Here is a 13,792-nt window from a genome sequence, read left to right as displayed (position 1 = left end):
AGGAGCCCTCATGACCTTGTTTGCTGGGAAAATGGATGAGTAAAAATGTCTGTTTTTCCCCTAATATTTTCTTGTGTCTTTTGTACCTCCTCGAACATGTATATATTGCTATCTAGTGTAAAATATCCAGTTTAGGAAAAGATTTCTTGTTATTTTTTAGTTTTGGTAGCGGTATTTCATCCGTTCTCTTTATCCTGTGTTAGGATAAAACTAACATGTTCAAAGAGCACAGAAAACAAGAGCGCCCGCGTGTCTTGATCCTCTGTCTGATCCATTACCTCGCCATTGATAAAGTTGTGCTGTCAAAGCTCCACCGTCTCCATAGCTTGCCTCCCTAGGGTCTGACCTACTTCTCTCTTTTCTGGCGCATTCAGGTGATGAAGGATTCAGCTCCAGAGCTAAATGTGAGTAGTTCTGAAACAGAGGAGGATAAGGAAGAAGCTAAACTGGATGGAGAAAAAGATCCAGACTTTAATCAAGTATGTGTTGAAGCTGCTCTTCATTGTTGTTATACCTTCCACTGCTCCGAAAGCAGTCACTCCAAGCTCTTGGACATCTCTCTGTAGCCTGTATGCGATGTTGGTCCTCAGGACCCTTTTTCCCCTCTTTTCTTCGTTGGGTAGCATGCTATAGCTGTCCTGATTTCTCATGAAAAGTCATGGACTATGACACTCCAGAATTAATTGCTATTAAAGAAGCGGTGCTAAAATACACTGCAATGATTAAATTTTTACCTGGAAAAAAGACTTAAACTAACTATTATCCTGGTTTGCTGCTTAATCATGGAATATTTATGTATGAAAAAATTACTAAACTCAACTTCTCTCATTACAAACAAAACACATAATAGCATTTATAATACTGGAGTTTATAGAAGAGACTTTCAGGTCTCTATAAAGTTGTTAGTCAGGTGACTAGAAGCAACATTAGTCTTTGATTTTTCATTGTGATGACCTTAAATTCTTCTATTAAAATTATGTATTTTTCGGATTTTGTTATGGTATTTCTACCCCTCTTGTTTGGGAATATGGTTTAATAATCAGTTTAGAATCTGTTCTTCCAGTGAACTTTGTAAATCAATTTGTGAAGTTTTATATTTATATATATATTAAAATAAATACAATATACTATATATATATAATATATTGTTCTTATTTCTGTCATTTCAGGCTTTCCTTATCAGCCCAAGGGTTGCTTAGAAAACTTTTAAAAACATTTTCAAGTGATGAGATTTTTGGGAAACTAACTTTTTTGAATGGCTAGTTTTATCCATTGTTGTCATAACTATAGCAGTTTTTAAATTGCTATTCTGTACCTCAAATGCAGATGGCAACAGATCTCCCCTTTATAAATATGATAGAGAATATTTGTCAGAGAACATTGTTTTTTATGCCATAGTGCCATAGTTATCTTTATACTTTGAATTTTCTTCTGTCTTTCCTCTCATTCTTTGGATATTGTAATACTCTTGGTTAATGTTTTAAAAATTTCATCTTGCAAAATAAAGTGTAACCTTCCTTTTTGAAAAGAGTAGGTGGTCCCAGAAGAATGTCAAGTGTTTTCAGAATTTCAGACTCCTCAGACCTTTTCTTTGGAACACATTGCAGTACCTCGATACAAAGCTTCTATAATTGCTGTTCTAATCCTGTTTATAAAATGGTGCATTTGTGTTTGTCCTTAACGGACATGAACAAATCCCCTTTCCTCTTTTCTCTAAGCTAGATCAACCCAGTTCCTTTGACTTTGACCTTATCTACTATTTAGGTTAATAATGCACCCAGTATTGGATATTACTTAGGTAATTGAAAGCCTTCTAAAACCAGTGGACTGGTTTTTGTCAGATAAGTTGGATTTAAATTCTATGGATTTTTTAAAAAATATAATTCTGGGAAAAGCTTTTAGACTCATTTTAAAATATATCTTGCTTAATGCTCAGGGCTCTTATTTGGTTGTGTTTTATATTTCTAAAGTAAAATTTCTGGTTGTTATAGATATTTTCCCTTATATTCCTAGCTGAAATTTAGGTCCTATTTCACAATTGAAAAATACTTGAGTTTTTTTGTTTTTTTATTAATAGTTGAGATTGAGAAAAATATTACCAGCTCCCACATTTTTTCTTTTTTTGAATTGTTGAGATTGAGAAAAATGTGTCAACTCCCACATTCAGTGTTTCTTATGTTTGAATCACCTGTGTGCCCCTTTAGACTCACGGCGAGAGCTGAATCCAGCCTTGTGCACGTCCTAGCCAGTGACTGTCACCCTCAACAAATGCTGTTCTGTTTACCTCCTGATCCTCTCTGCTTTGTGAATCTCTGGCGCTCCATTGATAATGAATATGTGGCATCTGTGTCCATAGTGACCCCGAAACTGCTCTGATTATGCACAGCTGACTCTCAGTGAGAACTGTGGAGACCAGAGCCGGAGCCTGGGGGTTTACCTCATCCAGATTTAATTAAACCAGGGCAAAAGAGTGTTTTAAAAATCTTGTTTCATTCATTCCGTGGCTTGGTTAGCAGAAGAATCTTATCTGGTTGTTAACCTATTGATGAGGCATTTATTAGAGTATTTTAGAGAAATATTTGGTTTTCATCTATTATTTTTTGCTTAAAATTAGTACAGTATATATTACATATGCCGGTACTTTTTGCTCAACCATCTTTAAATTGTGCCCATCATGGCATTTCACCTCTTAAGTTCTTAAATCAGTTCTTATCAAAAAAGGCAATATCCTGTTTACCTGTGATCAGATTTCTTCAGCTATCCCATATGTGCCTTAAACAATTTTTCCTCCTCAAACCAGCATGCAACCAAGATACACATTGTTTTATATCACTTCAGACTTTTTTCCAGAACAGTTACCTTGCCTCTGCCCCCTTTTCTTTTCCATTTTGACATTGACTAGAGACCAGTTCCTTTTCTTGTACTGAGCAGATTGTCTCACATTCTAGATTCAGCTGATTGCCTCTTGTTACTCCTTTTAACTTATTTCTCTCCCCTCTATTTTCTGTGATTTACAAGCTGGATCTAAATATTTGATTAGTTTCAAGTCAAACATTTTTGCAATTTCAAAGGCAAACCTATATTTTTTAAAGGCAAACCTAAGATTTTTAAAGTTCTCTGCAGTTTATAGTTAGCATCTGTGTCATTCACTAAAAGAAGAAAATGTTTAATACACAGATTAGGATTCAATGTACCATAACTGTGTTTTTCCGACTTAAGGTCAGACTTTCCCTTCTGCTTTGTTTCCTTTTTCTGGCCCCCGCCCCCCCCTTAAATGCCCTTTTTATGATACACGCATTTTTACATCCTGGAGCTTGTATGCAGTTCAGGCAGTTTAATTTTTTCAGTTTTGGTCTGAGCCTTCTAAGAACCTTCAGTGAGCTCCTACTCACAGATGGAACCGAATCTCAAATGGTTAACATGCTGATACAGTGCTTCTGCTTGTGTTGTGAAGTTTGGGCAGGGTCATGGTGTGGGTAATTTCGTTGCATTTCTCTGGATCTCTGTAGAGCAATGGAGGAACAAAACGGCAAAAGATCTCCCACCAGAATTATACAGCCTATCAGAAGCAGGTCATCCGGCGGAGCATGCGGCACAGGAAAGTTCGTGGGGAGAAGGCGCTCCTTGTTTCTGCAAATCAGACACTGAAAGAGCTGAAGATTCAGGTGAGGAAAGTACAGCCTCTTTTTAATCATGCCCTGCACTTAGAGGACCTTCGCGAGTTTCTGCTTTGCACCTAAGTATTGAGCTGTTGGGAGGGGGCATTTTTGAGTTTAGAATAATACTTGTCGGGTCCCCAAATTCAAATAACTCTTCCTTTAGAAAGAGCTTCAAAGTTTTCAAAATTAGCCAAGAATCTGTGAAGAGGGAAGTGTTTTGGGCATTGTGAAGCCTTGAGCAGTTCTGAGTAGCTTTCCAATAATGAAGAGAAATATTGGCATCCATTTAATGGTTCATTTTAGATCATTTCTAGTCTCATCCCACTCCACCCCTCTTCACCCCCATTGCTTTTGCACATCTAGGCAGTGGATGAGTGATGAAAGTGCCTCATGGCATTGTTTCCTGGTAGCAGCACGAAAGTACTGTAAATGAGGATGCCAGTGGTACATCCCAAAACCCAGGAAAGAGGCTGATACATTCAAGATGTCCGTGGGAAAAAAAAAAAAAATCTGGCCCCTTATCTGTTTTAGTCCCTGATACAGATCCCAAAAGTTGACCCAGTTTCCCTCTTTGCTACTTTCATGTGGCATAGTTTACTGGTTATGCATTTTTCCTTGTGCTGATATTTATCGTTGTAATTGAGGCAAAAGTATAGGCTTCCTTTGAGGGTGTTCTGTGTTCCAGATTGTCCTGGGAACATTATTTCCCTTGGTTGAACCCATGGCTCTGAAAATAAATGTGTTGGCGTAATATCTTTATTCTGTTATTGTAGCTTTTACATCTGAGAAAGCTTGTTTCTGTCACCAGCTTTCTGCTTGCCAGTGGTAAACCTCAAAACATTCAAAACCTTTAAATTACAGGAACAGCCCCTGTGGATCAAGACATTGTCAGAGCCTGTGCTGCCTTTATTGTGGACTTGCCCTTTTAAAAGAGTAAATCAAAAGTCAGCAGAAAGAGCCTCCATCTTGGGGCATGTTACCTGCACAGACGAGCTGTCAGAAGGCAGCAGCTCTGCGCAGGAAACCCCCTGAGTGCGTGTCTCAGATGGCCCCTGTGCCGCGTCCTTCCTCTCCTCTCCCTCCCTTGCGTGGAGGACCACTGTGACCAGACAGTCACAGGGCAGTGAAACGTAATTCCCCCTCAGCACTCCATGGCGGTGCTTTCAAAACCTCCCGGTAGACGGGACCTTTTTGCCCGGCCACCTGAGCACTGTTCCAGCTGTGGTGGGCATGCGTGTGAGCCTCAGCTGGTGGTGGTGGGTCAGTTTTCAAGCACATAGTGCATGTTTTGTTTCACGGCGCCTCTTCCCTAGGGTAGACCACATTTCCAGGTTAATAGGATAGCGACCATACCCATTTATAGTTGCTTAATTCATCCACCTATGAGGCCATAATGTAAATGAAGTACAAATTCATCCCTTTTCTTAAAACATCTTCAGTATTTAATTGTTTTATTCCATGTTCCCAAAGATGGATTTTGAGCGGGTGGTATTGCCCGCCTTAGGAAGGAGGAAATTTTCCTAACTTGCTTATTGCATTTCCTCATTTCAGCCAATAAATACCCCTGCACGCACGCACGTCACAGCAGGCAGCATGAAGCTGTAGGAACAGAGCTTTCCTTGTTCCTGTTAGGCTTCACACAGACCTGTAGAATGCTAATTCTCCTGAAGCATTCTCTTTGCACTTAACGGTTTATGAATTATCATACTGCAGGCCATAGACTTCCAGGCCCTTCTTGGCCTGTTCTCGCACTCTGAAATAGCACTTTCCCCTCACTAGGAAGCACTGTTCATCTTTCACACAGCTCTTCCGCAGAACCTGTCTGGCCTTCAGTTACACAGCGTGCTTCTCCCTTGCGAGCTCTGCCGGCTCCTGGATGTGCTTTCTGCCACGTCCCCACTGCGTGGCTTGTTGCCTCTGGACCTCTCTGGGGTGGGATTACTCCTCACCGTTATAGTTCCAATACCTAGCACAATATTCAACACACGGTGTAATGAATCTTCATTAGGTATTGAATGAATTGAAATGTCCTTGTCTGTGGGCTCAAAATACAAAGTATGAGCCTCCACCCGTCCGTGAACGTTCTCGTGTCTAGAGGTATTTGCTGTTTGTCCGTTCTCTGCGATGGCGCACAGACGTTGCCTACGTTAAAGTTGATAGCAGAACACCTTCTCCACCGCTGTGCTTTCTTCTTCCTGGGTCATGTTTATGAACCCGGAGCTGCTGCCTCTGCCTGATGCCCATGTGCTGGGCTGGCTTCGGTAGAACTGTCCTTTCTCACCAGAAATAGGCTCAGTTGTTCCACAGAAGGATCGGCGATGATCCCTGTTTAATCAGCCTCTGCTCCCCACTCAGGGCCTGAGGTCCTTTGGAGAAGTTCAGTTATGAATCTGGCCTAACAGGGAGGAGGCCAGGGTTGTTATCCCTCTTCTTATTTACTTGTGTGCTGTTATTTAAAATCACTTTTCTGGTCAGGGTCTTCCCAGCTTATACAGCTCTTGGGCCCAATTCTATGCAGACGTGGGTCAGGGCTGCTTGTTTTGTTTTTCTGGATTTTTTTCAAAGAGCAGAATCAGTGCATAAAAGGGTAGAATGATTTCCCTATAGCATCGTGGATATTGGTATAACAAAAGATACGTGTAGTGGAGCACATTTAGTGACTATGTAACTCAGGTGTTCAGCATAATAAAATGAATACCCGGAACACACCCAAGTGGAGAATTAGAACGTATCGCTGAAGGTATCTATGTGTGCCTTCATGAGCCCAACTCCTCCTTACTTCTGACTGGTATTTACTACCTGGATGTGATTTAAAAAAATTTTTTTTTCATTTTTCTGCATTTGAAAATAATGTTTAACACTTGGCTAGAACTGGGGTGGAGTACATGGTCCCTACCCTTAAGAAATTCATATTTGACTCCTAGAGGCAAGACTCAGTCTAAGAATATGTGGCAGTCCTAACGGCTAAAGTTTGTATTCCAGACTGCTCACAGAAGGGAATCAAAGAGAAAAGTCCAGACAGCCTGCTGGTTAATTTAGAGATGGTCTTATGAAAGAATTTAAAATTGATTTGATTATTAAAAGGATGTGGGACCTGGGCACAGTGGGAGCGACCGTAACAGCTGTGCCCACGCCTTGTAACCAGAGTGACTGTCAGCCCAGCCCCACCTTCCACTTCTTTGATTTCTCCGCACCCGCACCCACCGAGGGGTTGTAAGATGCAGAACAAAAGGACCTGGGGGTAAACTGTCTCCTGATTCCCTAACAGGCCTGCTAAGGATGTTCCCAGATACATTGGGATTACAATTTCAATAGGAATGAAGCAAGTGGGTTGATTGCAAACCGTGGTATCTTTTGTATTCTGAAGTCTTTTATTTCTTCCTGAGAATTATTTATTCACACAGGGTATTAAGTCTCAGTATTTTGTTTTATACAAACCTTTGTTTCTTTTATATTGGCACAGATCATGCATGCGTTTTCAGTTGCTCCTTTTGACCAGAACCTGTCAATTGATGGAAAGATTTTAAGCGATGACTGTGCCACCCTCGGAACTCTAGGCGTCATTCCTGAATCTGTGATTTTGTTAAAGGTAAGGAACGGCTCTGTACCTGAGGGATTCAGGGGATTCTCCTGTGTAAACTGGGTGCGGTGGTGGTTACAGTTCCCAGGTCCTTGGCAGGTGTGGTAAGAAGCTACTTCTGTGAGTCTGCTGCCTCTCTGGGTGAGCCTCAAGAGACTCGGTCATGACAGTCACTGGGTCTTGCGGGCTTTTCATAATTCTTGTTTAAAATAATCTAGATTTAACCTCCTCCCTAAATTCTGGATCAGTGAATTACTTAACTGTACTTCTACCTATTAAAACATCCCCCCCTCCTCAGAAGTACCAGCTAGTTAAGCTCGAAAAGAAACATAAGACTCAAGGCTTGGCCACAGTAATCAAAATACTTTTGGTTGGCTTAGTGAGATTCTTATCCAGGGCATGAAAATTGACCTTGGAGAGAAAAGGTTTAAAAGAGGTAGGTGTGTTTTTAGAAACCCGGGGCTTCTGAGACTTTGTCACGGATGAAGATTCATTGAACCAGCCTGGTTAGCCCAGGTCTACTCTCCCTCAGGCAGGGCCTGATTGTCACTGTTGTTTCTGGGTGGCTAGAAGCATCCCCCCTGCATGATGTGTTAGAATATTCTGCAGGTTTTTGAACTGGGGAGTATGTTGTTCGTAGGCAGAGCTTCAATTCTGGCCAGATAAAGTCAGGCCCTGGAAGTGGTGATGCGGGTCCATATCTGGCCCTTCACACGCACAGACACACGCCCCTCATCCTGCTCCCCGCCCCCTCCCTCTGCTTGCTTTTCTTGGAACTGTAGGTTCTGTGAAATTAACTCTGAAAACCTGTTTTTTTTTGCTGAATCAGAAGAGCCTGATCTAAAATCCTAGAAGCAGCCTGTGTCACTAATGGGTTTGCACTTCAGGTGGGCAACTGGAGTCTGTATTGGTTGTTGTCCTCTTTGCCCTTGAAGCTAATCCTACCATAAGCTTTGACTCAGCACTCGCTTCTGCCTTTAAAAGGACATGGCTGTTTTATTCTTGATGGTGGGGAAGGATGAAAATGTATTTTTAACCTAATCGGCATTTTTCAAGGACCATACTGATTTTACTTCTCCCAACTCACGCTGTCATCATTGGCACCTGAAATCATATCCATTAAATGAGGATATTTGAACCCTTCTGTATCTAAAGGTGTTTGAGGGGCAAGAAAGCAATGCCACATCGAGTGTGCAGTCTGTGCAGTTAAGGGGGTGGTGAGTCTCAATCCACCATTGACAGGGCATCATTTGTTAATTGTGGACGTCGCCAGCTCTGGCTTGAACCCTGTTTTCCCCTGGACAGTGTTTGTGTCTGGGAGCAACATACTGGTCAACTCCGGGGCCAGCCTTTTGTGTTAGGAGGTTGGGCATTCTCACCCTGGCTTCCATTCCCTTGCGGTTTTGAATTGTCTTCATTTGTTTTCTAGGCTGATGAACCAATTGCAGATTATGCTGCAATGGACGATGTCATGCAAGGTAAAAGACCAGTTTGTTTGGGGAATTTGTTGAGGTACTTGTTCAATGATGGTGGGGTTTTAGTTATTGAATCTTTAGTCTATGGTGTTCTTACTTTTAAGCTTGAATAAAGCTTCTCCATGCTAAGGTAGAATCTTAAATAGCTACTGCTATTTAAAGAATGGTATCTATGAAAATTTAGAAAATGGAGGAAAGGGTAGTATTATTTAGTTCACTGTAGGAAACTGAAACAGATACAAGCCTGCAGATAGAAGAGGTCAACGAAAAGCAGAGCTAATTCAAATTGTGGGGCCTCTGGAGGTACACAGGAATTAGATGCCGCAGGTGCCTTTGAGCATAGGAGTGAGGTCTGAAGCCAGAGGCAGGTCGGAAGCTGTGTAAGAAGCAGTTAGACAACTCACCACCTCACAGATCCTCACAGCCCTCCCCGTTATGTCCATTCAGTGCCTCTCCTTGACCTGTGGAGTTTGTGTTTCTTCGAAGAAATTAAACGAGTAAGGTGAGAATGAGACGTGTCACTACCAAATAGGGAGACCAGGCCCTTGTTCAAACACCGGCGGCCCGTCTCTTACCGCCCACAGGGGAGGGAAGAGCCTTCTCTGGGGAAACCAGAGCAGTTCCAGGAACCAGCCTACAGATACTTTTTCAGAAGTAGTTCATCTCCCAGGTAACCTTTGGGTGATGCCCACCACCGCCCACCAGACAGTTTTGAGACATCTTTTTAGTCCCTCACACTTCTGTAGGTGGAAGTGGACAGCCTGAGAACTCCGGACAGCAGGGCAGAGCGCAGCGTGGAACCGAAAGACATCAGTCAACAGGCTGAACAGGAAGTAGACAATGCAGGAAGGACAAGAAGGCTTTAAAAGTGACTGTAAACAATATGAGAGAGAGCAAATAAGAGTCTGTATGTTGGGAACATTCAGAGAACAGAAAACAATTCATGAAACTAAAAACGGGAGCACCAAGGCCCGGGTACAATTGAGGGCAAATCTAGAGATTAAGATCCTAAAAACATCTAGAGGTATGGAAGGAAAAACCAGTCATAATCCTGAGATGAAGAGTCAAGGACAAACCAATGGGCCAGTGCCCACAAGAGAGTGAGGAAGTGTGAGCTGCAGTCTGAAATTCTCTGACTAGACTATTCTGTTACACGCATTTGGTGGCTCTGTGAATGTAAGGCCTTCAAAAATTTCTTGCTCACCTACCGTTTACTCTGGGAGGGTGTACTCTGTTAAACGAGAGTAAAAAGAAAGAAGTCAACAGTGGAGCCTGAAAACAGGGATCCAACACAGGAGTAGATGCCCTAGAAGATGGCAGGGGGGCAGTTCCAGGAGTGAAGCGCTGCAGTGGGTGTTGAGCACTCCCACTCCAGATTGGAGCATGTTCCCTGGGAAAAGTGGAAGTGACAGATGACTGTCTTGTGGAGTTTACCCTTGAATCGGAGACGGTACAGAGAAAATGAAAGATAAATAATGCAGCAGTTACCAACCCCAGAAAGACAGAGACACACCAGACAAGAACGATCACCAAGGTGCCCCCGAGGGTTCAACCATGGACACTGTTAAGGAGTAAAAAAACAGCGTAAACACTGGAGATTGGCTTAACGACAAAAAATACCAGTGTGTCCGGAGGATGGTTAGGGGCCGTGTGTTACGTTAGAGGTGGTTCTGTCTTTGACTGAGGAAACTATTAGGTATTACCAAAAATTATGAATTAGCGACATAAGCATCTAGAAATGCAGAGGTTAAATACCAGAAGACGTGGCTGCAGAGGCCAAAAGTTGTTCCCTGTAGAGTGTGGACAGGAGGCAGGGGCCCCCCACCCCTCCCCAGTCACGCAGAATGTTGGCTCCAGTCACATCCCTGGTTCTCCCAGTGTTTGTCTTTTTCAATGATGCATATGTATTGCTTTGATAAAAATGAAAACAAAGATTGTCATTTGATATTATCCGTAACTTCAAAGGTAACCTTTATAGGTGAGTAAGGTTATTAAAAGCTATTTTAAACTTTTCATCCTTAGGCATTGAAGTGAACTTACTGCTGTCTGTAGCAACAGTCTTTTCAATTTGGAATTCTTTTTTTTTTTTTTTCCTTCCAGTGTGTATGCCAGAAGAAGGGTTTAAAGGTAAGTTACATTTGTCATGTTTTGTTCATGAGTGTCACAGTCATACTGTAATTTTCTATTAATGTGAAGCCTATAATTTGATTTTAAAATTTAATTCAATCTGAGTCTCATGACTGAAATTAATTTTAGTTAAATACATTTTTTATTCAAGCTTCTTCATTATCTGTATCAGCACTCAAGCCTCAGATCGGGCCTGTGTGTTAGATGTATCTACTGCCAGCTGTCCACTGTGCTTTTCTGTCTCGTTTTGGGGTGAAGTTGGGCACTTAGCTAGTGGCGTTTTCATTTTTATACTTAACCTTTTTCCAGTTCCTCTTATCAGTCCCATCCTAGAGCAAAACAGTTTGTAACTGATAAGAACTAGAGGAGAGGAATCTGCTGAACATTAGGTTCAGTGAAAAGGTTTCATTTCTCTATGTAGGATTAAGCTATCTCTTGGATTACCGCTTTAAATGGGTAAACAGCGATGCCTTCTCCTGCATCCTGGCCACTAGGGTTGTGCACACAGTTGAATTCAGACCTTTGACTTTTACAGATTTAACTGTTGCCATTTTGATTCTTTGTGGCCTAGTCCAGAGGTCCCTGACAGGTTGTAATTTTTGAATCAAATACCAGGGGTTCCTTGCGAACGAGTGAGTCAAGCTACTGGCCTCAATAAAGCCTCCCTCTCGGTGCAGCTTTTTGTCTACAGATTCCTACTACAAAGAAACTCCCAAAGTGGTTAAAGCAAAACAAACAAAGCAGAACTGTTTTTTTTTTTTTTTTTATGAAAAACGGCCACCAAATGAAAGCTTCAATAAAATTTGATTACCTTGTGTGAAGATAATGCACAGGAGTCACATGGCTTTCAATAGAAATGTGCTTTTGCCGAAAGCCTGGAGTCTGCTGATACATTTTCTTATTTTCAATGTCAAAGGGTTTCTGTGCTTACTCACTAAGTTGTAATATTCCCTGTTGGTGATGCAGATGGGATACTTGAACCCTTAACCTTGCAGTTCACAACTGTGCCTCCACATGTGTTTCTTTCCCCAGGTACTGGTCTACTTGGACATTAATCTTTTTGAACACTTGCTGACTGCTCAGAAATGACCAGAAGGGAAGAGGAGTTTGACATGTTAGGGCATTAAAGAAAAGGTGGATTTAAGAATTAAACCATTACATGACTCTTCCAAAAGGCAGAAAACCATTCAAAAAAGTGACTGTCCCAAAATGCCTTATGTCAAATAAAGCAGATTGCACTGAAGGCCGTCAGACTTGAAGGAAATGTTTCAGATTTTATATTTAAGGGGGGTGGTGGGAGGGAAGGGGCCAGTGAGAGGCTGAGCAGGTTTAGTAGCAGTATCAGTAAATCATGTTTACATATGAGATTTATAGTCGCGGGAGGGAATACAGTTCCGTCCTATTTCCTTGCTCGAGTTTCATACCAGATGCATTGGTCCATGAAGAATTTGTATCGCAGTAGATGGGACAGCATTCTGCTCTGAACTAAAAGTGATTCTTTAGAGACATAACCTGCTTACCAGTACCTGTCTTTGATTCATATTTTACTTTCAATAAAGCATGAAAGTGAAGAACTTGCTGTAATTGTGGGAAAGTGTCTTCAGATCAGACTCCTGTGTCAGCCCCAGGGCACCCCCCTCACACGCTGCCTGTGGTTGGTCTCGCTCAGTATTGGGAAGAGGAGGTGGCACCTGTGTGTCTCCTGCAATGAGCCAGGGGCTCGTGTGTCATTTTTTATCTCCCAAGGCTGTTCACTTTCATGCATTGCAGAAGGGGTGGCGAATGTATTGCACGTGATAGCATCCTCCAGTGCTGCTATTATTCAGAGGAAAGTGAAAGTTGCTCAGTCGTGTCCGACTCTTTGCGACCCCGTTGACTATACAGTCCATGGAATTCTCCAGTCCAGAATACTGGAGTGGGGGAGCCTATCTCTTCTCCAGGGGATCTTCCTGACCCAGCAATCGAACCGGGATGCACTGCAGGCGGATTCTTTACCAACTGAGCTATGAAAAAAAGCCCATTATTCAGAAGTGGGAAATCAAATAACACCTTGCCCTTTGGAGAAATCTGACCACCTTATCAGAAGCGTAAAATGGCCTGAAGTCCATTTGGATGATAACACAGATTTTTATATATAAAGTTTCATCTTCCCAGCCTCCAGATCCCATTTCTGAATCACACTCCCCTCTCTTCTCTCTTGCTGTGCTGCATAGCATGTGGGATCTTTATTTCCTGACCAGGGATGGAACCCATCATGCCCTCTACATTGGAAGCGCGGAGTCTTAACTACTGGACAGCCAGGGAATTCCCTCACTTTCTCTCTTTTTCAAAGCATTCTTCTGAAACGCCCAGAAAAGATCTACATCACATTATTTAACAAAGAAAAAAATGTGTGGATGGAGTGTGCCCTGTTCTCCAATTCAGGATTATTGTTGATTAGCAACATAGAAGCAAAACAGTATTCTTGAGACATCTTAAGATTTTCAAATGGAATTGCTAAGACTGGAGCTTGTTTCTCTGTTTTCTCTGAGTATGTGCGTACTCTAGAGTTTGGGGCCGAAATGCTGACTCAGACATCTCCCTTGCTAACACTTTATTTAGCCTGGGGTTTTGCTTGGCCTTTTTTTTTTTTTTTTTAACCCCTTCCTTTTCTGAAAATTTAAACTGAAATCCTGGATGGGGGAGGCAGGTTTCAATTTGAGAACCCGTAACCTTGGCAGCCGACTCGATGGACATGAGTTTGCGTAAACTCCAGGAGTTGGTGATGGACAGGGAGGCTTGGCGTGCTGCGATTCGTGGGGTCGCAGAGAGTGGGACACGACTGAGCGACTGAACTGAACCTTGTCAGCATCCCTTTTGAACAGCTCTTTTTTTATCAGAGTAATTGTGGCAGTTTGGTAACGTTACAACTCCTTGCCTGTGTTTTCCCTCTGTGTTTGCAGTCTCTAGTC

General features: G+C 42.2%; 1 protein-coding gene across 5 annotated transcripts in view; it reads left to right on the top strand.

Annotated features, from left to right (window-relative positions):
* USP48 (ubiquitin specific peptidase 48) overlaps window positions 1–12,420 on the top strand; it is a 74,044-nt gene extending 61,624 nt beyond the window's left edge. For 4 of the 5 annotated variants that reach the window (XM_043909127.1, XM_043909129.1, XM_043909126.1 and 1 more), the window contains 6 exons: window positions 375–479; window positions 3,510–3,665; window positions 7,123–7,248; window positions 8,669–8,717; window positions 10,815–10,841; window positions 11,874–12,420. In XM_043909127.1, the coding sequence (XP_043765062.1) occupies window positions 375–479; window positions 3,510–3,665; window positions 7,123–7,248; window positions 8,669–8,717; window positions 10,815–10,841; window positions 11,874–11,896 (486 nt within the window). In that variant the 3' untranslated portion in view covers window positions 11,897–12,420. The remainder of the gene's footprint in view (window positions 1–374; window positions 480–3,509; window positions 3,666–7,122; window positions 7,249–8,668; window positions 8,718–10,814; window positions 10,842–11,873) is intronic. The other variant, XM_043909128.1, reaches the window with a different exon arrangement.
* The last annotated feature ends 1,372 nt before the right edge of the window (window positions 12,421–13,792 follow it).

Source organism: Cervus elaphus, chromosome 8 (assembly GCF_910594005.1).
Source record: "Cervus elaphus chromosome 8, mCerEla1.1, whole genome shotgun sequence".
In the NCBI taxonomy this organism is placed as follows: Eukaryota; Metazoa; Chordata; class Mammalia; order Artiodactyla; family Cervidae; genus Cervus; species Cervus elaphus.
Note: the sequence above shows the minus strand (reverse complement) of the source record. Positions and strands in the feature narration are given on the sequence as shown.